The sequence below is a fragment of the Drosophila santomea genome, chromosome 3R (assembly GCF_016746245.2).
Source record: "Drosophila santomea strain STO CAGO 1482 chromosome 3R, Prin_Dsan_1.1, whole genome shotgun sequence".
Lineage (NCBI taxonomy): Eukaryota > Metazoa > Arthropoda > Insecta > Diptera > Drosophilidae > Drosophila > Drosophila santomea.
The window spans coordinates 15,989,119-16,013,191 of NC_053019.2; the positions used below are offsets into that span (position 1 = coordinate 15,989,119).

The 24,073-nt window shown below is 45.6% G+C and overlaps 4 protein-coding genes across 6 annotated transcripts; 2 read left to right on the forward strand and 2 right to left on the reverse strand.

The window, feature by feature from the left end:
• Window positions 1–323: 323 nt before the first annotated feature.
• Window positions 324–16,452, forward strand: LOC120451704 (protein Cep78 homolog). 2 transcript variants are annotated; one of them, XM_039635604.2, is made up of 10 exons: window positions 324–678; window positions 760–894; window positions 958–1,033; window positions 13,231–13,561; window positions 13,637–13,827; window positions 13,877–14,053; window positions 14,240–14,414; window positions 14,464–14,926; window positions 14,983–15,418; window positions 15,491–16,452. In XM_039635604.2, exons 4-10 carry the CDS (start codon window positions 13,234–13,236, stop codon window positions 16,154–16,156), a joined length of 2,436 nt encoding a protein of 811 aa, XP_039491538.1. In that variant the 5' UTR covers window positions 324–678; window positions 760–894; window positions 958–1,033; window positions 13,231–13,233; the 3' UTR covers window positions 16,157–16,452. The 2 variants fall into 2 exon arrangements, with proteins under 2 accessions (XP_039491538.1, XP_039491536.1); XM_039635602.2 differs by lacking the exons at window positions 324–678; window positions 760–894 and adding an exon at window positions 7,991–8,079 and having other exon boundaries at window positions 981–1,033.
• On the reverse strand, window positions 1,086–12,639 carry LOC120451703 (cadherin-23). 2 transcript variants are annotated; one of them, XM_039635600.1, is made up of 12 exons: window positions 12,046–12,639; window positions 7,976–8,338; window positions 6,342–7,572; window positions 6,077–6,277; window positions 5,215–6,019; window positions 4,079–5,142; window positions 3,843–4,024; window positions 3,373–3,785; window positions 2,227–3,293; window positions 1,768–2,162; window positions 1,554–1,698; window positions 1,086–1,491 (listed from the first exon to the last, which is right to left on the reverse strand). In XM_039635600.1, exons 2-12 carry the CDS (start codon window positions 8,253–8,255, stop codon window positions 1,293–1,295), a joined length of 5,982 nt encoding a protein of 1,993 aa, XP_039491534.1. In that variant the 5' UTR covers window positions 8,256–8,338; window positions 12,046–12,639; the 3' UTR covers window positions 1,086–1,292. The 2 variants fall into 2 exon arrangements, with proteins under 2 accessions (XP_039491534.1, XP_039491535.1); XM_039635601.1 differs by lacking the exon at window positions 12,046–12,639 and adding an exon at window positions 8,401–8,484.
• Window positions 16,453–16,544: 92 nt separating the features above from the next.
• LOC120451706 (histone H4) lies at window positions 16,545–17,488 on the reverse strand. The gene is made up of 3 exons (XM_039635606.1): window positions 17,356–17,488; window positions 16,925–17,137; window positions 16,545–16,859 (listed from the first exon to the last, which is right to left on the reverse strand). Exons 2-3 carry the CDS (start codon window positions 17,102–17,104, stop codon window positions 16,728–16,730), a joined length of 312 nt encoding a protein of 103 aa, XP_039491540.1. The 5' UTR covers window positions 17,105–17,137; window positions 17,356–17,488; the 3' UTR covers window positions 16,545–16,727.
• A 35-nt stretch (window positions 17,489–17,523) lies between these two features.
• Window positions 17,524–22,836, forward strand: LOC120451705 (activin receptor type-2B). Its single transcript, XM_039635605.1, has 6 exons — window positions 17,524–17,965; window positions 19,514–19,699; window positions 19,779–19,955; window positions 20,901–21,046; window positions 21,111–21,926; window positions 21,987–22,836. Exons 1-6 carry the CDS (start codon window positions 17,920–17,922, stop codon window positions 22,164–22,166), a joined length of 1,551 nt encoding a protein of 516 aa, XP_039491539.1. The 5' UTR covers window positions 17,524–17,919; the 3' UTR covers window positions 22,167–22,836.
• The last annotated feature ends 1,237 nt before the right edge of the window (window positions 22,837–24,073 follow it).

Below are 24,073 nucleotides of genomic sequence, written 5' to 3' on the forward strand. Positions count from 1 at the left end.
ATTTCATTTTGTAATTTACGTGCATTTTTGTGATCTAATTTGTGTAACTATTATAAACGAAAAAAAAAAGAAACAAAATACTTTAAGAAAACGAAACAAAAAAAAAAAAAATAAAACAAATCGAAGCAAATGAAAAAAAGAATTGATTGATTTTATGGCAACAGAATATTTTACCCTGAAAATATAATACAGTATTTTTAGTAAAAAAAACCAAAGCATCCTGGCTTGTCATTGATCCATCGGGAAATCGGTATGGGGAATTTTCAGCTGGATAAGGGAAAGTAGGAAAGAAGAAAGTGGGAGAATCTCGGCAGGCGGTGCACAGATTTTCAGAGACTCACATTCGTTTAACAACATCATTTTCTCCTAGGAAACAGTTCGTTTGCCTTGACACATACTCCGAGTAACTCCCGAAAACAAAATACAAAAACATCCGCGGAACCGCCGATTAAGAAACCCGCTAATCCTTCCCAGGATTCTTTCAGTGCGTTTCGTCGAGTTGCGGTCGAGGTTTCAAGTTCAGAGGTTACATTGAAAATTAAATATTTTCTATTTTGTTCTCCCTGCTCGACCACCACAACCCAATCGCATCTAATCGCAAGGAGCATTCAGCATCCAGAGCAACTGAGCAAAAAACGTGACCAGAGATCTGGTCTGGACTATCCCCGTTTTGCCAAGGTGAGTGGTGTGGCATTTCCTGTTCCTGGTGGGTGTCCCACATCCATATCCAGCAGCGATTTTTACATCATATCCCAGCAGGCGCGTCGTTTGCTGTCGGTTGTGATGCATACAAATGCCTATCTGAGCTGCCGTCTCCCCGATTAGTCACTTTTTTTGTACGTTTGTAAGCTGCCGCCAGTTTTCAGAGCGGCGCCACGGGGATACCGAAGCGTGGTAAGTGGGCGCCACATACTCCTCCTCCATACCCTACTAACTCCACTCGGTCTTCGCCTCCAGTTGTGCACTACGTATATTTTTTATATCATTATTGCTGAACACAAAGCTATTTTCTAATTGAGGACCCGAATCAAAGGTGAGTTTCATTTTAAGACCATCAATGTTTTAATTGTTATATTTACCCATTTCAATTGATTTAAATAATGTGTAGTTATCACCGACAATTATTACTTTATTACTTAATACAAGTTCCTTAATTTGTACGAATGTGCCTGTCGCAGGACATAGCAGGACTAAAACTGTGTTTTGAGCTTCGATATATTTACAAGGTTCCTACGAGCTAAACTTAAACTATCCTTAACCTAGGTGCAATAAATAATGTGGACTGTCTGTGGCTATAACTCCGTGGTCTCCAGTTTTCGGGCCAGGATCTGAGCATTGTTGGTCATTTTGTCGATTTGATTGTAGAGGTTAAAGTGCCGGTTAAGATCGTTGCCGTTGTTGAATAGTTTGGCGGTTCCTTTGAGGGTTTCGTGCATATCCTGTGTGGCCACTGCCAGAAAGTTGTCATCCAAAGAGTCGTGGCCACCAATACTAAGGAAAAATGCATTTTTATACTTAAGTAGGGGAAGATTTAGTGATTTCCACTAACGCACCTGCCACTTTCTTCTGATTTGAACCACTCGTTGTCGTAGCCCTTCAGCCAAATAGGATTTGATCCTTGGACACTGTGCTTGTTGGTATTCGGCACTCGAGTGGCCGGCTCCTGAGCGTTTTGCAGGGACATCGAGGAGTGGCCACCTTAATGGGTTTCGTGTAGGAAAAACAATAGTTATATATTATTTTTTCTAAATTTTGATCTGTACTTACGGAATATATTGACTTTGGCGGCTCTCAGCTGCCGGCGGTATCCATTCCGTTGGGAGGCGCACAGAGCTATAGTGACTACCAGTAGAGTGGCCAGAAAGAGGTTGGTGAATATCAGCCACACGAATAAAGGACCTCGGGTGGGTCCTGCGGTCAGGAGCTGAGCCTCTGCCGCCTGCGTGTCCAGCACGTTGAGCTCCTTGAAGAGCCCATTCAGGCTTTCGATGTGCGTGTCAATCAGTTTGAGCACCTCGGATACCTCGTAAATGGAGTTATCCTCCCGCTCGACTAGATGCATGTACAGATCCGTCTTTGTCTTGTCCACCGAACCATCCTTGTTCTCATGAACCTTAATCTCATCGATGTTTACGATCGATTCTGTAATGTTGCTCAGGGTGCTAATTTGTAGTAAGTAAAGAAAATTACATAAGAAGGTTTAATTGAACACGAATTTAAACTTACTCTCTAAAGGAGTACACTCGAGATCGCAGTTCATCCGGCTGAAGTCGAAACACGAATCGAACCTTTTGGTCCTCTCTCAACAGGTAGATGAACACGTGGGCCACATCCTTCATTCCGGAGGTGTCGTTGGCCAAGACCACGAAATCGAAATAGCCTTTCATTCCCTTTTGTGGGTCAAAGTTCAGCTGCACCTCTCCGGTTTCCTGGTCGAGCAGAAAGGGAGCCTTGCGTACGTTCTCCAATCCCTCGGAAAGTGTCTGCCGGATTTCACCCACTTGATAGTATCCAATCTTTCCATTTTCCCCTTCATCTGCATCTGTGGCCTCCACTCGCATGAATTTCAAACCGAAATCGGCATTGGTCGTTATGCCACCAGTAAAGATTTTGGAACGGAATCGCGGTGGATTGTCGTTGATGTCCAGCACTCGCACCTTCACTTTCACCACAGTGCTGTCCAATTCTGGATGGGCTGTTGCCAATCCTCCAGATGGTTCCTCCTGACTACTGTCATAGGCCTCATACGATGACATCTCTGCGTCTTCTGGTCCGTACTCACTACTCTCTGCCGATCTTAAATTTCGAGAATGCTTGAAACGATCGTAGCCTAGTTGTTGATTATGCACAATGCCTCCTAGTCTATTGTTAATCTCGATTCCCATGCGTCGACGTTTGTCGCCTCCAGATAAAGAATCATTTCTGCAGTTCTCAGTGGCACGAACATACAGCGTAAAGTTGGCTACCACCTCGCGATCGAGTTCGCGATTGACAGTCAATATATGGGTTTCGGGATCCAGTCGAAAGTATCCCGCCTCGTTTCCATTCACTATAAAGTAGCACACCTGGCTGGGCGTATCATTTGGATCGTCCAAGTCCAACTGATCCTTGTCTATGGTGTCCGGTAGCTTTATCCTTTCAGAACCCGGATCTGCGTGCTCCGTGAAGTTCACGGATATTTCGTTAACCATAAACTGAGGCTCGTAATCGTTGACATTCCGAACATAAATGGTTAGATCCAAGTCTGAACTCAGCGAGGTCGGCAAGCCCTGATCATAGGCTTCTATGCGTATCTGTAATTTAAAATATATCATATAGTATATTCTCTTTTTGTTGTTATACATTATAATTTGGTTTTGTAAAGAGGTTTACCTCGTGAATCTTCTGCTTTTCGCGGTTTAGTTGTTCCTTCAGGAAGAGCTCCCCCGTGCTGCCGTCCACTTCAAACATTTTATAGCTGCCCAAGGGATCGGGTTTGAGCCTGTATCTCACCAAAGCATTCTGCCCCATATCGCCATCACTGGCATAAGCCTGTAGTATCAGGGTTCCGATCGTCGCATTCTCCGGAATCCGAACGGTGGTGTTATGGAGTGGTCTCACAAAAACCGGAGCGTGATCATTAAAGTCCGATACACAAATATCCAAGGTGCTGTGCACAATATTGGCTGGAAGGCCCATATCTCGCGTTGTTATGGTCAGGCTATAGTTTCCATACCTATTGCGCAAACTCTTGCTGGCGAAGATTTGGGCATTCCAAGCGTCCATCTGACGCAACTCAAACATGCCTTTAAGTACAGATTAATTTATTCACTGAAAAAGTTTTTTTCCCATAAAATTCTTACCATCTTTATTGCCCTGGGTAATGGCGAAATCAAGTCTTCCATTTGGCGTAGTTGGGTCATCTGCATCCTTGCCCACTATGCTGGCCACTCGTTCATGCAACTCGTGATACTCAGTGATTAGGACACAACTCATAGGCAAGTTAACCTCCGGAGGATTATCGTTCTCATCCAGTATGGAAATGCTGGAAAAACGAAATGAATTAAGTTTGTCAAAAGCAATAGTTTGTACAACTTACAAGACCTGCTTGAAGGCATTGCGACTTTCGCCGGCCAGGAATCCGAATTGATAGTTATCCCAGGCCTCGATAACCAGGTTGTACGAGTCCTTAGACTCCCTGTCCAGACGATCTGCCACCGTTAGCACCCCCGTGTCCGCATCTATGGTGAACTTTCCCTGCGAACTGATGCGATCCATCAGGAAGGTGATTTTGCCAAAGTCTCCGGAATCCGCATCTCCAGCTTGTAGAGTGGCTACTCTGGTGCCAGGAGCTGCATTTTCACTAATCGTGTAGTTCTTGCTGCCACCCACAAAGTACGGATTGTTATCGTTCTCATCCAGCACTGTTATATACACATCCACCAGTGAGGATCTGGCTGGAATTCCGGAATCCGTGGCCCTCACACTGAAATTGAGCCACTGATGCTGCTCATGATCAATCTTGCTGGCCACCACAATCTCCCCTGTCTGCGAGTCCAGGTGCATTAGGGATCGGTAGGTGGGATTTCCCTCCAGGGCATAGGTTATGGTGCGATTCTTGTCCACATCTGAGGCCAGCACATTCACAATCATTGCTCCGTTGATGCTATTCTCGGTGATCGATTGACGGTAAAAGGGCAGTCGGAACTTTGGGTTATTATCATTTTCATCCAGCACTTGAATGCTCAGGAATCCCTCTGCGATTTGCCTGCCCTTGGCCGCCGCCAGATCCTCCACAGTGATGGCCAGTTTAATATGCTCGACTCTTTCGCGATCCAACAGCTTGACCACCTTGAGGGTTCCCTCGATGGAGTCCACCTCGAAGGCGCCCAAGAAGTCGTACTCGCTACTCTTCACCAGCGCACCCTCTTCACTTCGCCCTTCACAGTGTTCCGGATTCAGTTTGTACCGCAGGATGGCCTTCTGGTCCAGGTCGGTCGCCTGGATGCGGTACACCAGTGTGCCCACAGGCGTGTTCTCCAAGATCTTCAGTGCTGGCATTTCCTTCAGCACAGGTGGCTTGTTGTTCACGTCCTGGATGCTAATGTTCACTGTACATGTGGTCATCAGCTGCGAATTGCCCAAACCGCCATCCAAAGCAATCTGTGGAAAGCAATGGTGAAAGGAGATTTATATCAAACAAAAATCTGGATATGGAATCCCTTTTGAACTTACCACTGACAAAGTGTAGAGCGATCTCTTGCTGTCTGTGAGATCTGGATCTAGATTGGCACCCTGAGCCACGGAAATAACTCCCGTTTCCGAGTTGATGATAAACTTGTCACTGGCACCCGTCTGAATGCGATACACCACCACATTGTTGGGAGCGGATCCGTCTCGATCTATGGCCGTTACCTGCAACACCGAGCTGCCACCTGGCAGATCCTCGGGAACTGTCTTGGCATAGAAGGTTCTCTGGAAGATCGGCGCATTGTCGTTTACATCCTGCACGTAAATTAGCACAGGAACCACAGTGGATAGCATGGGAATGCCCGAGTCTCGAGCTCGCACCAGCAAATCGATCTCGCGAATGCTAAAGGATCCTCCCGTGTGAGGATCACTTCTGCGACTGCTCCGATCCACCAGTTCCTCGAAATCAAAACTGTGCACGGGACGCAGAAGACCACTCTGTGGATCTATTGTGAAGTTGGAGCGGTACAGACCCTCGACAATCTCGTAGGTCACCTGGCTGTTCTCCGTGCCATTGAGATCCGCATCCCTGGCCTCCAATTGCAGAGGGGTTTCGAACTCGGCCTGGTTTTCCAGCAACTTGGTCTCGTACTGCCGTTGCGGAAATGTGGGTGCATTGTCGTTCACATCCAGGATGTCCACGATTATTTGGGCCGTATTCCGGTTGCCCTGACCAGCGTTGTCAATGGCTTCTACGGTGAGATAGTGCCGCGAAATGATTTCCCTGTCGAAAGCTGTTCCACCTGCCTGCTTGATGGTTATCACTCCCGTAATAGGATTCAGATTGAGTCTTGGAAAGAAAAGGAATGTTAGATCCCTAGCCAAAAGTTTTTAATATACAACTTACAAATGAGCAATGCCACCTCTGAGGTTGGTGTAGCGTATACCCATAGTTCCATAGTCCCCAGAATCCACATCCACCGCCTGGACATGGGTGATGACAGTGTCCTGGTCGCTGTTTTCCAAAACACTCGCATTGTATACTGTTTGACTAAACTCTGGGAAGTTATCGTTCTGGTCTCGTATGAAAATCTGCACATGGGCGGAACTGTAAGAAGAGGTATATTTAGATACTCCATATGCATTTTCCATTTTCCAAACCAAAAGCTTACCTCCATCGACTGGGCTCATCGACCTCCCTGGCGAATATCGTGAAATTGACCTCGGTGAATTGTTCGAAATCGAGGGACTTTGAGTTCTTCACCCGCAGCATAAAGTTGGCCTCATTAACAGCCAGCTCAGGTACGATCTCGAACAGATCGTTGGGCGGATCCAGGAACAAGCGGAAGGTGCCATTGTTACCCTCATCGTGATCGAAGACCACGTTTTGCACCTCCTCGTCGATGAAATTAAGCGGCGTGTTGGTTTGGGCATTCTCGTTGACCTCGCAACGATACACTGTCTCTCCGAATGTGGGTATTTCATCATTAACATCACTCACAATGACCGTGACTTCGGTGCGAACTGTTGTGGGTGCCATTTGGGTATTGGACTTGGACAGCTCGGTGGCCGAAATACGCAGGATATGGGCTCCATTCACCTGATCACTCTGCTCCTCGCGATCCAGCTTGGTTAGTGTGTGAACTATGCCGGTGTGCGGATCAATGTCGAAGAGATCGTTGGCCTCCAGGGAATAGGCTATGGGATTATTGATTCCACGATCTCCATCTATAGCTCGAACTCGCAGAACTTTGGTGCCCACTGGAGCATCCTCGGCAATTCGGGCCACTGCCTGTACTTCTACGAACTCCGGCGGCTGATCCTCCAGATCCTTGACCTTCACCAGGATGGCAGCAGTTCCTGTATTGATCGGTCCCTGGTTGGCACGATCGATGGCCAGGACTCTCAACTGATACAGACTCTTCCGCTCGTAGTCCAACTCCTTTTGCAACCTCAAAATGCCCTTTCCTTGATGGGTAGCGATGGAGAACACATCGTTGTCGCCATCCAGTTCCTGCAGATAGTAAACCACCTGGCCATAGGCACCTTCATCGGCATCCGTGGCCTCCAGAGTGCTGACCACTCCCGGTGCACTGCCCTCCGGTATTTCAATGGCGTTTTGGTAGGGCAGAAAGGTGGGCACATTATCGTTTATGTCCTCCACCAGGAGCAAAAAGCTCTGCGTCACATAGTTGTGATCACTGTAGTGGCTGTCGGTCAGCGTTAGCACTATGGCATACTCGTCCTGCAGCTCCCGATCCAGTTCCTTGGCCAAAAAGACCTTGGCCTCGTTGCCATTGGTGTTCTCAATCCGAATGATCTCGCTATCATGCGAGTTGCGCTTGCCAAAGGTCAGCGGATCGTTGTCCGGATCGTAACCCTTTAGCGTGTATATCAGGGTTCCTTGAGAGCGAAGAAAAGTGCAAAAATTCAATAAAATAATTAAGTTACTATCGCTTTTTTCAGATTTCTTATAGGAAATGAAAAGCCATTCAGCGAAAGTTGATTATAAATCGTTAAAATGGATAAGCAAACCAATTTTAGACACGACACATTGCCCTTTTTCATATCAGATCGAATTTATACTCAGATTTTATTTTGCACAACTGCAAGATAATTAAAAGTTTAGCTCAAAATTGTTGAGACATGACACACTACCATTCTTCATACGAGTATAGTTAATAATGCTACTGTCTGATATTGCACAATTATGTGATAAGATGATTTCAATGTATCAGCTGAATTTTGGGCAAAGAATTTGTTCTTCAGAAATCAGTTGAATCATTAATATTTGCTTTTGACTTACCCACTTTCGTTTCAGGACTTTCCTTCAGACGCAGTACAATCTCCGACTGGCCGTCGATAGCGAAACGCGGCGGTCGATTTGAGGCAACCAAGCTGATTAGTGTGGTGAGTATTATGACTTGGATGGGGATGGGGATGGGGATGGTTATGGGAATGGAGCTTATATATCTAGGGAAAGTTGGCTGCCTTCGTCCTTTTAAGCGCACCTTCTTGTAGTCCATGCTGTCGATTCCATTCCCATTCCCATTCCCATTCGATTGCGTCTGCGGTTCGTTGTGCATTGTGTGTGGCGTTTTGGGGACGACACCTTGGGGTTACTGGCTAGAGTCACTAACACATGACTGGTAAAATCGAGCGGCGACACCTAGAAAATAGACAGAGTGTTACGACAGAAGCGAGTGGAGAGTGTTAACCCATTTTCCCCACATGTTGCACGTTTTATGGGCCGTGATCTGTGACCCGCCGGCAGTTTCGCTCGAGAAGGTAACTTCAAGTGGTGGAACATCCACTAGAGGAGTTCTGGGCTGAACCTCGTTCGTTCGCCGAAAAAGAAACAAGAACTGAATTGGGTCGTGCATTAAGAAATCCGAATGGAACTGGACTCGCAGTCTGCGTGTCTACAGGTACACAGGTGTTCTATATGTCCGTCTGTTCTGCGTGAGAATTGGCCAGTGGATTGGCCAGCAGCAGATCTTTGCGAAAGTTGTATGCTCAAATTAATTAAGCGTCAGCTCTTTATTGGCTTATACTTTTTATACTTCAGTTCAGTTTACTTAAATGCTGGCTCAGCGCCAGCCTGGAATTCCGCTAAAGAAATTTTATGGGTTTCTTCGCGGCTGCCTTCGGGTTTTGATTGTTATTTTGTATGTGGCTTAACGAGCGGAACGTTTTCTAAACTGCCCGGCAATTATTACTACTTTGGCTTATACATGTGCCAGATTTGTCTCATTGCAAATTTCAAGCAAATTGCGCATAAGTTCTCGCTCAAGTGGAGTGAAAATTGAAAGCTGTCCCTAAAAGATGAAGTTATCATGCATGAGCTTAATGAAAACCGCATTTTCGCTTATTTAATGATGTTGCTACACTTTTGGCATCTCCATCTCGCCTGCGGCTTATCTTTTCACAGGGGGGTGCGTGTGAAAAATGCATTTGTAGAGCGATGACTGCATCTGTCAAATGCAGATGCATATATGCATTATTAATGCCATTGTTTGCGGGTTCAACTCGGTTAGGCTCATTTGCAATCGCAAGTTTTGAGCTGCAGATCCGCGAGATTTGCCAACTGTGGTTCATTGATTTCGCAATTGCCGCTCGGCAATTTCTTAATGGGTTGCCATCGTAAATGCCTTGGTTGACTGTAATTGATTTGTGAGTTCAGATGGGATGGTTAATTATGTGGCAGCCACAGCAGGTTGCATCAACCTCTTTATCGCCGGGAAAGATCGTGGCAAGCAGCAAGGTCGTTAGAGAGTCGCCTTAACTGATCACGGTTAAGTGATTCAAAAGTAATCACAATCTGCGCCTGATTTCGCTTTCAACACGCGCCGCATGCAACATTTTCAATGGTGCGACTGCCACTACCACTAGCAGTACTTGTATCTGTATCTTGTATCTGCCACATCTTCTGCTTTTGGGCGGCTGATTCTCTCCATCGCCGTCCGCGGATAATTATCCATGCATCCGTGGCCATCATGTTTGTGTAACGTCGGCAATTGGGTTGTTTGGTCAGTTGGACGATGCAGGGATTTGGATGCTCTGCTGCCCAGGCAATTTCATGCTGCACTGCCTCAGTCGAATCGGGGTTATCATAGCTGTCGATTATTCACCCATCGCACTGAAGAGAACACTTTACTTGGTACATAACTATTTATGCTTTTGTTCTGTTACATATGTTGTTTATTGGATATCTTATAGCTTTCCAATTAGTTAGGAAATACAGGAAATGCGGACGGAGCAAGTTCCGCCACACTTTTCATTAGCCCAATTTGTGGGCTATCACTTTCCTCCTAATAGACCATTCAAAACCACATTTCGTTTAATTAACTCCATTAGTGGAGTAGACACACTCCCACTTTCTTGCTGCCAATTTTCCACACAGCTAAAACCCACTGAATTAAGGCAAATTAATAAGTTACGCCGCCTCGGCAAGATCAGCAAAATCAGTCAAGGGTCTGCACTGCCATTTCCCCTCGGATTTACGTAAGTGGAAAGTGGCAGCAGTGGCAGAAGTGGCTGAAATGGCAGAAGTGGCCCAGCCACCATGACGACGGCGCCTTTCCGCAGCTCAGATATGTACCTCTGCGACCTGCGAGATACACATGTGATGTATCTCAATCCGAATCCGAGCAAACTTCGGTGACTCTGGTCGCAGCAGCAGGGTTCACGCTCGGACAAGTTCTGACCCCCTTCAAGAGGTCCAAAAAGTGAAATCCTTTGCGAAAATGTGTCCAACGTATGCGGTTTTCAACGGCGGTTGGCGTCGCCAATCTTGCGGCTTTTGGGCTAACCGCAAGCAAACTGGCAGCTCCAAGGTAATCGCCACCGAAATGGAAATCCCAATAAACAATTTTGATTTGTCTGCCACTGCGACAAGTTCCCCGCTCTTTCTCCACCCGCCCCCTTCTTCTCCAGCTCCAATAATCGCCGGTTCATGACTTTCCACGGCAGCCAGGGGCTTACTTAATTATATTAAATATGTTAAGCCCGCCTGAGAGAGGCAGTCACATATGTACACCGGGAAAAATATATGCCTGGCTAGGAAAAAAGTTTAGCTTATACTAAAACTTATTCCTCGAAATGATAGCTACATATATGTTGTAGTAAGAAATTCATAGATCAGTAAACTATCTGCAAACGATTATGAAACACGATTAATTAGCAAACGTTAGACATTATATAACCCTGCTAAAATCAAAAAAAGTTATCTATCAATATTTCTCCGAGTGCAGCCGAGTGGAGATCGAGATTGGCGGGTATCGTGTTGTGACCAATGTTGCCTCCAGTTTCCGGCCCGCGAGCAAACAATCGCTCCCCTGGCGTTCAGGGGTTCAGGCGTTCCGAGTACTCCAATTTGAACACTTCCTCCCCCGTATTAGGGCCCTTTTGTCATGCCCATCGATTCCGATATGTGCGGCACTCCGACAGTCAAGTTCAACGCCAGCAGCCAACGATTGTTTGCCGGCTGGCTGGCAAACAAAAGGAGCTCGACGAGTTGGGGGGCAGGAGAGCTTCGGAGCTGTGGAGCTGCTGAGCTGACTCCGTTGCGGTGGCTTGGTTTTTGAATCATAGCCCGGGTTCAAGCGACGCCCGCATCCGTCTCACTTTTCGAGCCAAGCTGCGAGACCTGGCTTAGATGTTGTACTACACATTCGTACATTCATCGCTGGTGTCGCGAGCAATTTGTCCGTTACACTCCGGCTCCTTTTCTGGCTCAAGTTTTTGCACTTCTCTATTTGCATCTGCTTTGCAAGTATTTCCACATTTCGGGGTAATTAAACAATTTATTGGACTGGCTGGTCTTGGAAGAGCAGCCAAGTCCTTGACACGAGCTCTGGCCTTACTCGCAGTATTGCAAGAAGAGCAGATGTCGGTTGAACTTCAGGCTTCCGTGCGCAGGAATTCGCAAGCTATGTGCGAATTATACAATCAAGAGCTAAGACTCTTAACAGCATTTAAACTAGCTAATAAACATTTCATTTTCATCAGTACCTAATACCATTTAATGCAATGGATAGGTAAGGATCGACCTTTAAACATTAAGATAATTATAAAAGGTCTTTGCACAGAGTTCATACCTTCGCATAACCATATAAAATGATTTTTGTATGTGCTGGTAAGAAGGTATAGGAATCAATTACCATTTCTTTAATATAAATAAAGCTTAAGCTCTTTCGATTTTATCAAACCTTATAGTTGCATTTGCACTCAGGTCCTTTGATTCCATTTTCTTTCGGTGTAGTGCTTGTTTGTTCACCCCCAACAACTCCTTGCGAGGAAGCCTCCTAACTACGCCCCTCATCAAAAGATGGGCACATGCCAGGACAGGAATGCAGACCGGTTTCGCTTACTTACCCCTATAAAATAGATATTCCTATAGACCGAGTATCCTTTGGCGGTCTTCTGGTGGGGTCCTTTTTAATAATAAGGTAATTATTTTGGAAGCCAACCAACAGTGTCACACTCGAGTGTCTTTCAACAACTAGCAGAGAACTGACGAACTTCGTGGCTGACACATTTTCGAAAAGGCTTCGACGTCACTGGTAATTAGGCATAAGTCAAAGAACCCCGCAGAACACACATATGGAGTACACGATGAAACCGCATAAAATAAACGTGTCGCACGCTTCGAAATTGGGCAATGCACGAACCGGAACTCGACTTTACAAGAGTGGTGCTAGTGGTAAGGGGCCTCGAAACCTGGACTGGTGGTGGTCAGATCACTTGATGACACTTTGCGCCGCCAGCGACAACGGAACGTGCCGTAGAACACGCAGTGTGTCGGCTTCTTGGCAAAACGAATAAATTACAACGGAGGCTATTTTGCACTTTCGAAACCCGAGAAACGGAAAACGGAAAGCGGAAAACCCAACGGAGTGTTGATTGCGCGGAAAGCGAATTTTGAACGTAGTGTTTACCACAACAGCCGCTCGACGACTGACGTTGGGTTTTGGAAAACAAGCTAACGAGACTTCGCAGCTCTGCTGGAATCGCGCTATGGCCGAAATAGTTGGCTTGGCAACCCTGTTGGCGGGAGAGAAAGATATAGCCGGGTCGGAACTGAAACCGAAGAGAGAGTAACGCAGCAGAGGCACGCGAGTAATTAGCCAAGCGTAAATTCCACCGGCTAATGCCAAGTGGGCGGTGGGTGAGCTCTGTTTGTTTACAATTTGCGTTACTCGCTCCTCGATCGCAACTGGGCGCCCACTGGAAGACTGGAAAGACGGGAAGACACCGGAAACGGCGGTCAGCGGAAACCGGAAGTGCGTGCGCTTATGCAATTTGAAGGTTACACTTGGTCCAAGCTACTGAGCTTTCCACCTAACAAACCAATTTTAAACGGTTTTTCATCTATTGAAAATAAGATATCGAAGGTGTTGAGGTAATAGCGACCCAAATCTTGTTATCTTGGAATTTATTTAATCCGTTTTCTATCTTAAATATTACTAGGAACTCGCATAAACAGTACATGCCTAATCATTTTTACACTGTCAATCTAATCCAGAGCTGTGAATTACCTAACGTAACTACTTTCCATAGAACATGTCCGCGGCTCGAGTGACTATGATGCGAAAAGGCCACTCCGGGGAGCTAGCACGGAAGGCCAACACGGTGGTGGTGTCGGTTCCACCCCTGGTGAAGAAGTCCAGCAAGAGCCGCTCGTTCCACTTCCGCTATCTGGAGCTGTGCCGGGCCAAGAACCTGACTCCGGTGCCGGACATCCGCAGCAAGTCGAATGCGACCACCACCTTCCTGGAGCTGTGCGGCGATAAGCTGGCGGTCAGCGATTGGCAGCTTCTAACCGAGGCACTCCACTATGACCTCGTGCTTCAGCATCTGGTGGTGCGTCTGCGTCGCACATATCCACAAAGTAGGTGATCTGTGGTGCTCAGTTTGGGTATGGAATGTGAATGGTACCTCCTTCTTTATTCCTTCTTTTCGGCAGCCAACATTGATCCCATTGACACAGAGAAACGTGCCCGTCTCTTTCGGCAGCGACCAGTTATCTACACCCGATTTATATTCAACAGTTTGGTCCAGGCGATTGCCAACTGTGTTTCGAGCAACAAAAATCTAAGTGTGTTGAAGCTGGAGGGATTGCCATTGCATGATGGCTACATCGAGACCATTGCCAAGGTAGGTTGAGATGTTTCACGTATCTAAGTTCACATGTATCCATTCACAGGCATTGGCCGACAACGAATGCCTCGAAACAGTGAGTTTTCGTAAATCCAACATTGGTGATAAAGGTTGCGAGGTGGTCTGCAACACCGCCAAATACCTGAATCGCATCGAAGTCTTTGACGTCACTGAATGCGGACTTACTTCCAAGGGAGCCGAGCACGTGGCCGAAATGCTCAAGGTAATCCCTTAATCCCCTTAAATCTATCCTTTCAAAAATATATATCCCTGCGATTTCAATGGCTTACAATGCATATTTTTATTATCCTTAATGACGGTGCTTCAAAGCTGGGCTCATACATACATAACATGATGTGTGTTCAGTTAAAGACCGCCCTAGTTAACCCAAATGTGTTTTGTACCCCAGATGCAAAAGATCACCCGATTCACGGAGGGCTGGGAGAAGTCTCTCCGCTACCGCAGCGTGGATGTGAACACGATTGGCGGACTGCGCACGGTTCTATTGGCTGACAATCCGGCGATTGGCGACGAGGGCATCCGATGGATCACCGAGGTGCTGAAGGAGGATGCCTGGATAAAGAGTAAGTGGAGTCCGAATAGTGCAATCCATACAAATCAAATACCCCACAGAAATCGACATGGAGGGCTGCGGCCTGACGGACATCGGAGCCAATCTGATCCTCGATTGCCTGGAGCTGAACACGGCCATCACGGAGTTCAGTGTGCGGAACAACGAAGGAATCAGCAAGTTCCTGCAGCGGAGTATCCATGATCGTCTGGGCTCTTCACCAGAGGAGAAACAGGAGCCGGAATATGACCTTAGCTGCGTCAACGGGCTGCAGAGCCTGCCGAAGAACAAAAAGGTCACCGTCTCCCAACTGCTGTCCCACACGAAAGCCTTGGAGGAGCAGCTCTCCTTCGAGCGAACGTTGCGTAAGAAGGCCGAGAAGCTGAACGAGAAGCTCAGCCACCAACTCATGAGATCCGACTCCAATCACATGGTTCAAGAGAAGGTCATGGAGGGAGGATCACAAACGAACACTTCCAGGGAATATGTGGTGCGGAATGAGGTCATGCCAGAAGTCATCAAGAAGTGGGCAAACTCAATATCCAAATCGAAAACGCCTATCTAATGGAATTTCTTTACAGTTCCCAGAGCTACCGCCAGTCGCACTTCAACCGGCTGGTGAACAGTGCGGTCACCAGTCCAGAAGTCACACCCCGCAGCGAGATGGCCACATTGCGCAAGGAGCAGCAGCTGCTACGGCAAGCCTCTCCCATGCAGATCAAGCTTCCTTCCTTGGAGCAGCAGCTGAGAAATCTGCGCGAGGTGCAGGAGGAGGTAGAGGTGGAGGATGAGCAGGAGGAGGAGGAGGAGGAGCAGCAGCCGGAGCAAAGTCAATGCGATTCGGAGCTGCAGAACGAGGAGCAACTGCACTACGAACAGCAGATGCAGGTGCAACGCAAACAGCTCCAGGTGCGCAAGGTTCGCAGTGAGATAAAGTATGCTGAAAACAATCCCAAGGAGGCAGCCAACAAGAATCGCGAGTCCAAGTCGGATCATGAGTTTGCCAACGAGAGAGATGTGAGTATCCTCCAGTACATACAACTATCAGTATTACTAATTTATTAACCTGTTGATTCCATATATTCCCAGTTCAAGCTCAATCCCTCTGTGCAATTTGAAACGGACATTGGCGACCATGTGATGGTGAATCCTGGCCAGCGATACGAGGGCGGAGGTGATACGGGCTATGGCTACAACTACGAGCATGAGCAGCCAGTCAAGCGAGGCTACGAGAAAGGCTATGTGGTGGGCGTGGGTGACGGATCCCATAGGAGGCAGAGACCATCTCACCTGGTCGAGGCTCTGGTCCAAAAACGTGGCGTTGCAGGCGTTGGTGATGGACATGTGGCGCAGTTCGTCAGCAATCTGGAGCGACAAGCGAACGCTGGTAAAACCGGAAAAAAGCGCCTTAAACCTCGGCCTGAGGACGATCTTCCGGTTCCAGTCGGCGACATGCACATGGAGTCGTATATGTCCCGCTACGAAGAACTCTCCTCAACGGACGTTACGCTGGAGAACTCCGACTACGAGACGGAGGCCACGGAATCAACGTTACGTAGTAACTCAAAATACTCCTCCATGCATGTCTTTGTGCGGCGCAATCAATCGGAATCCATGTCGCTGACAGAAGAGGCCGGTGACGGAGATGCCGGCGGCGGTGGAGTGCCGGGCGATGTCGGCGACGAAAAGGTCATATGCCCGGGAGAAGTCTACAGGTCCCTGCAGCTCCAGAAGCAGCGGGAACAGAGCGCCTAGGGGCCGCAACTTTAGGTTCTTCCATTCAAAATCCCAGCAACCATTCGCAGCCGGAGCAGCGACACCGAGCAGTACAAGCAGTACCACCACCACAAAGCAGCCAACTCGATTCGATGGAATCCCCACTGGGAGCGCTAAATTTGCAGTCGTACTCCCGGGCAGTACCAGTTCAAAAAGGATCCAACTCCTCTTTGCACGCCCTGCCCTCTGCGAATTCAAGCTGCACCAAAAATGTACAAAAATATACATTGGTCTTACTGATTTCCATTAAATATTTGTTATTTGTGTGCTCCCTACGCCAACTTGTTGGTACTTATTTTTGGAGTATTATTGAAATAAGTTAGGTACGATTGATGAACCTCCGTTTCAAGTGAAGATGCACATATGATTTTGAGCTGTCTACGTGATATCTTTTGATTTATTTAGTCCGTATATTGTGGAATTATAAAATATTTGCGATCGGTTAAGTTTGCGTTGAATACTACTGATTAAGATTCAATTGGATAAAGTAATTTGAATGTAGTTAAGTTAACCCCTTGGTTATTTATCAAGTGGGGATTAGACGGCGTGCTTAACCGCCAAAACCGTAGAGGGTGCGTCCTTGGCGCTTGAGGGCATAAACCACGTCCATGGCGGTCACGGTCTTGCGCTTGGCGTGCTCGGTGTAGGTGACAGCGTCACGGATAACGTTCTCAAGGAATACCTGTGAATTTTCGCAGCAGTTAACCGGTTTTTCATCGCTTAAACACCCCTTTCCCCAAAAGTTACCTTTAGCACACCGCGAGTTTCCTCGTAAATCAAGCCAGAGATACGCTTCACACCGCCGCGACGGGCCAAGCGGCGAATAGCAGGCTTGGTGATACCCTGGATGTTATCACGAAGCACCTTACGATGACGCTTGGCGCCCCCCTTTCCCAATCCTTTGCCTCCCTTTCCGCGTCCAGTCATTTTTTAGTTGCTTGCTTTGCTTTGTGAAATTGGCTGGAAAGAAGAGAAGACGCAATAAACTGTAAAGCGACGCCATGTTTGGTGGGGGTAAAAAGTAACAGGTAATTTAACAGGTGTAATCTGTTCTTAACAAGTGCGTTACAATGCAAAAGTATGGCTTTTGTTTATTGTTTCATGTTCTTGCACAAAAAAACTGTTTTCTTTTGTTATTTTTCTATTTTCTACTTAATTTGCCGAGCAGCAACACTCACCTCAAGAAAAATCCAGAAAATTGTTAGTGAGCGTGACCAGACTTCAGACACCTTAAAATACCTGCCGCGGAATGCTCATACATAGCTAGTATTTTCGTTGTCTTACACCAGCCCTTGTCAGTTGAGGTTATCGGCTATCGGCCATCGCTATCGCCGCCCCGTCGCTATAAAAAAAGATTTAATCGAACCGAAAGACGTGCTCGCATAAAAATCGCTTGAAAACAGGCTCGCAGACCTGTGAAAAACGGAAAAGTGCAGCGCGAAAACACTGTTTCATCTGTGGCGCTTTAACTTACGATCGAGTCGCGGCGACAAGTCGAGCATAATTCGCGGAAATGCGCATGCAAGCGGCGTGTGGCCAGCAAAATCGCTGCCAAGGCACCGCACACACACTCGGCCACCCACACATACACACTTAAAAAAGTGCGAAGACAACAGGAACTCTGTGCCAAAATAATAATACCAGTACCCAGTACTCCACTCCACCTGTCCCCGAAAACATCTAAATATCCGCGTTACGTATACGCAACGAGTGCTGTAAACAAGTTGGCCTAGGCGATAACAATGTCCAAATACGATCTGCTTTATCTAACGGCGCAGCTAACGCTGGGTATGTATTGCACTGCGAGTGTGTGGGTGCATACTTATTGGCGCCTTAATTCCCAGTCGCTCTGCTATATATAATATGCATAATACTATATTTTGTCTTTGCTTCCCGACTTTCCGCTGTACTGTAAGCCGACTTCGATTTATAACCACTCGTGCCTGTTATTTGATGCATTCCGCGTAATGCTATTACTTTATTAATACCACATGGCGCTCGAAGCGTATTGGGTGTATTGGTTTTGTGATTGCTTTGTCCACTGTTAGGGCCCACTTATTTTCCGTTTATCTTGTGGTTGTCAAAATGTATATAACCAACAATATATTATAAAATTGTAGTTAAAATTCGAAAGATTTATTAATCAAAGTGTATACTCGGTATTAATCGATCGGATGCCTAATTCCCAATCTTGATCCATGTGTGTGTGCGCTGAGCATTTCTTTGAATGGATTTAGCTGCATTAGGAACTTGTTGTATGGCAGGTTCTGGTTTCTCCCACCCTTTTGCTCCACCGCTTGCCCTCTCCTTCGCTCGCGATATCTCCCTCTCTCTCTTTCTGTGGCGCAGTGCACTCTCTTCCCTGTTGCTGCTGTTGTTGTTGTTTCTGCTGCTGCTGTTTCCTTTTTCCGCACAAGCGCCACTTTAAACCCATCCCTTTCTGTGTGCATAATGTGCCTGCTTATGTATCTACTTTACTATAAAGCATGCACGCTTACGAACACACACACATAGCCAGCGATCCGATTACCTAAAGGACAGTGGGACAAAAGCTGTGGCAAAGGATCCAATGCACTTTGCGCATCCAGTGGTCAAGGATAATTAATAAACGTAAACTAGAATAAAACCGCTTGTATTGCGCACATGATACGTTATCAAAGTTTGATGTTGATGTTCAAGGATATGTTTTATCCCAAACATACTTCTATGGCAATAAATCTAATACAAATACATTAATTTTTATATATTACTTTAAGAAGTTTATTATCAGTTAAATTAACATTAACATAAATTTATATTTGATCAGGATCACAGATTAACTCGAATTAACATATTTAAGCAGCCGAGAAAACTTTCATTTGGCCCACTGTGCACTGCATATCCGTGCATTGGGGCCATGCCCACTCAAAGGATGGTGTGTGGCCAGTGGGGCTAATTCCGTGCCCGAATGGGGTGCCTTTCAATGGCAGAGGCCCCAGCTTAGGACGCTACTCCTGCTGCTGGGCATGCGATATGTGTACAAAGGATAGCGCCCGCAAAGAGCTCGCCCAGCGCCCTCCATTTCAGCCTTATTCCCCAAATAGGCTCGACTTCTTTATTTGCCCACCCTTTGAGCACTTCCAACCGATAATTCCATTAACTTTGATCTTTTACTAGGTTTATGCATAGGGAAATATTGTGATTAACTTTTTAAAAGGCTTTTCCCACGGGGAAGATCAATTGTTTCATGACTTGCATATGCTAATTTAATATTGATCTTTTGTTCAAATCTAGTTTTATTTCACTGCAATAACCTTGAGAGAATATTAAACTATATTTCCATTGCCGTCATTTCAGTCTGCTGCCTAATTGGAATCCACGGATCTATACTGCCCGGAGGACACGGGGTCATAGAATGCGAGCACTTTGACGAGAAGATGTGCAACACAACCCAGGAATGTGTAACGCGTATAGAGCACTGTAAAATGGAGGCGGATAAGTTTCCCAGCTGCTATGTCCTTTGGTCGGTCAACGAGACAACGGGTGAGCCGAGCCGAATATGAGGCTATTTCAGGCATACTGATTGATTTGGTTTCTCGTTTCCGTCTTCCGTTTCCCTTAGGCGCCCTGCGTATCAAGATGAAGGGCTGCTTCACGGACATGCACGAGTGCAATCAGACGGAGTGCGTGACCAGTGCGGAGCCACGGCAGGGAAACATAAACTACTGCTGCTGCAAGGGATCCCGCTGCAATTCCAACCAGAAATATATCAAAAGCACCACAGAGGCAACCACACAAGGTGGGTTTGGATCCGGATTCAGATTCAGATTCGGTTTAGCGTTTGCTGCTGCTGGGGATTTGTCTTTGGAGTGTTTACCCCAATTTTGTTATTTTTCCGTTTGCGTATATTTTTTTTGTTTGTTTTTGTTATTTCGTTTTTTTATTGCATCTTCAAGTTGCAAAAAGAGGGCGTAGGCTTCGCCTACAAAATCCCACTCCTGCCATCCGAGGCAGCGTTTTTCGTGTTAACGAACTCTTGACGCGAAGTGGCGCCCGCTCCCCCATCATTTTCTGCATCCCCAACCTGCAGCAACCCCCTTTTGGAGCCGCATGTGTTGCAATTTCTGCCCTCCTGTGCACGTTCGCTGGTTCGTTTTTATTTTTATAGTAAGGTACTTCTTAAGCGTTCGGGTATAATGCGTTTGCTTTGAAGGATGTAACTGCAAGAGGCAGTCATTTGGTAGAAATCCAGTTTGGCTCACTTTTCACTTAAGAAGGCTCCTAATTATAATAGAGTTTATTATAAGATTACTCTACAGTTTTTTATTCAATTTAATTGGCGAGCAGCCTTAACCTACAAGAACGGAATAGGGTATCTGTTATCTAATACCAAGTATACCGGAGTCGAGTGACTTCGTTTTAGCATCCTTTCTTGTTTTTATTTTTGGGGTGTTGCTGCTGCCTTTGACTTCGAAGCCCTGCGCTGCTAGGGCGTCTTTTGTGCCCTGCTCTTTGTTGTTTTGTTCTTGGGCCTAGCTCGCTTTTATCTCGAAACAAAATGAGGGAAAAAAGAGATGCGAAATTGGGGGCGAACTTTCGTTTTTTGGTTTTCGTTTTGCCTTTCAGAGCAACCCCAGCAGCTGCAGATGCATGCCGCCACTCGAGATGTTGTTCACCTGTGGCAAGGCAGCGTTTAAAGCCCTCTTTAATGTTCGTTCCCGTGTGTGTCCTTGTATCGTTGCAGTGCCCAAGGAGAAGACGCAGGATAGCAGCAATTTGATATACATCTACATTGGCACCTCCGTCTTCAGCGTGCTCATGGTCATCGTTGGCATGGGCCTTCTTCTCTACCGCCGCCGCAAGCAGGCGCACTTTTTCGAGATTCCAACGGTACGTATCTGTGTGATGTTGCCGCGAATACAAATTTTAATTATGCCAAATTAAACCCCTTTAGAACGAGGCTGAGATCACCAACTCCTCGCCTTTGCTAAGCAACCGTCCCATTCAGCTGCTGGAACAGAAGGCCTGCGGTAGGTTCGGTGATGTGTGGCAAGCCAAGCTCAACAATCAGGATGTGGCCGTCAAGATCTTCCGCATGCAGGAAAAAGAATCGTGGACCACGGAGCACGATATCTACAAGTTGCCGCGCATGCGACACCCGAACATTCTCGAGTTCCTGGGCGTAGAGAAGCACATGGACAAGCCGGAGTATTGGCTGATTTCCACCTACCAGCATAACGGATCGCTGTGCGACTACCTCAAATCGCACACAGTTACCTGGCCAGAGCTGTGCCGCATCGCCGAGTCCATGGCCAATGGACTGGCACATCTGCACGAGGAGATTCCGGCCTCAAAGACCGATGGGCTAAAGCCATCGATAGCTCACCGAGACTTCAAGTCCAAGAACGTGCTGCTGAAAAGCGATCTTACCGCATGTATTGCTGACTTTGGGTTGGCCATGATATTCCAGCCGGGCAAGCCCTGCGGCGATACACACGGTCAAGTAGGCACTCGTCGTTATATGGCCCCTGAGGTGCTTGAGGGTGCCATCAATTTCAATAGAGACGCTTTCTTACGTATAGACGTATACGCATGCGGCTTAGTCCTTTGGGAAATGGTGTCACGGTGTGACTTTGCCGGACCCGTCGGCGAGTTCCAGCTTCCTTTTGAGGCCGAGCTGGGCCAGAGGCCGACGCTGGACGAAGTTCAGGAGAGTGTGGTAATGAAGAAGCTGCGTCCTCGTCTGCTGAACTCCTGGCGCGCTCATCCGGTGAGTTTGACTTAAGTTAATGCTTTTAGATCGAGAAAATAACTTGTAACTCTTTTACAGGGACTTAATGTATTCTGTGACACAATGGAGGAGTGCTGGGATCACGACGCCGAGGCCCGTCTCAGCTCTTCGTGCGTAATGGAACGCTTTGCGCAGCTGAACAAGTACCCCTCAACCCAGTTGCTGATCAAGAACCACACCAACATTGACGACGCCAAGGAATCTACGAATTGCTTATAGAAGCGGTACTAAGCCACAGACCAGCCAACGGCTCTGTGGCTCTGGAAGAAATCAGTTGAAGCTTTTTGCTTAGTAGTGGACAATTGATCGGCGTTGTCGTAAGAAGTTTCGTTTGTAGTTCAATAGTTTGTAGTACCATCATCAGCAGCTATAGGGTGGACTGATTTATAAGAAAAAAGTCGTTTAAAGAGCTACTTTTTCTTTTTAAATCATAAATCCACCCATTCGATGTTAACCCGCGATCTTAAATATGTTGGAAAAGAGTCCAAACATACACTAAGCAACGTTGAACAAAGAGCATTAGAAGTGGCGCTATGTGCATAGACGTGGTAGTTACTCATCCGACATTGACTTCATTGACTGATAACCATACATACATAGTTCTATATAAATCATGCATATAACGTACAATTTGTTTTGCCCTCTGGCAGTAGTCTGTGTGCATATGTAAGCTGTTGAAAATTATCGTCAAGCCTTTTAAAGTATAATATTATTTGTACGTTATCGAATGCCTTCATATAGTAGTAGTTTTATATTTAAAGTTAATTTCACTATAAATTAAATAATTTTAATTTACTTTTTAGTTGTAACGTTTTTATTTCGCGCTCAAACGTTTCGCATTCGTTTTAATGTTGTATTTTAAATAAAAATACTTTTAACTCCATCCTAACCACCTGATTTTATATAATTTTGTCTGTTTTATTTGTCATTTTAACTATTATTTTTAAAACGTAGTGCCAACGACCCTCAGAAATCGCGTAAGCATAATAAATGTGTAATTATGTAATTGTATTCTAATTCTACTGGACAGTACAAGCAACACCTGAAGTTTTCAAAGGAAAGTTTCTTTTTAACAAGAATCTAACTTAAGCGCATACACATTATAAAATATAAACTATACTCTTTATATACACACAACACACACGTATAGGCATAGGCATACGGAACACATGCAGTCTAGCAGGTTTATATGAAGCACACGCTGCGATTCATCGCCAGCATTAATTCTAAAAATCAAAGTTAATATTCAAACGAAAAGGTATGCACACACTGTAAGAAAGTTAGAGGTAACACAATGAGTAAGTATGTTAAACATTGTTAAACGGATAGTCTTATAATGTCTTATAATGTTAGCCAAACCAGATGTATGTCGATCGATAGTTATTTAAAAGAGTCTTGGCAAAATGTATTATCTTTCGGGTTATTTGAAACTTTTTTGCGCATCAATGGCTAAGCATCTGAAATACTTCTGGATTATCAGTTAAGATATCAACTAAACACGATACACAACACAGAACAAAACAAAACAAACAAAGCTTCATTACCTGATTTTTTTGAGCAACTTACAAACAAAAATAGTTTATTACGCAAAAACAAGACAACATAATCTTAATAATAGAACGAATTTTGTTATGCTGTATTTAATTTGTATAGTTTCCATTGGTGCTGAAACATCATTACGACGAAAATAATGATAATGAAGATAATAAGAAACGGATTCAAAAACAAGCAGTATTTAAAGAGCGAAGGAAAAATGAAATATTTAATCAAATGTAGTTTGTTACATATCAGATTGCTAAATGGGATAGTGGAAGATAATATTAATAGATTATTTCAAAACGATGCGCAGAGAAATTTTTATAGCATTATACAAGGCAATACGAAGCCAACAGCAATTTTGGTATATTTTTTAATGCATTTCATAAGTAAAAGAAAAACGAGTTTATAAACAGTAAATTCATAAAAAAATCTTTTTAAAACACACCATTTTCAAATATCATCAGCAAAGTTTTATAAAAACCAATATGCGAAAAACATATACGAGATGATGGCAAGTCATGTTAAGATGTTTACGATTATAAAAAAAGATCTTTGATAATAACGGATTTAAAATAAAAATGCAACTG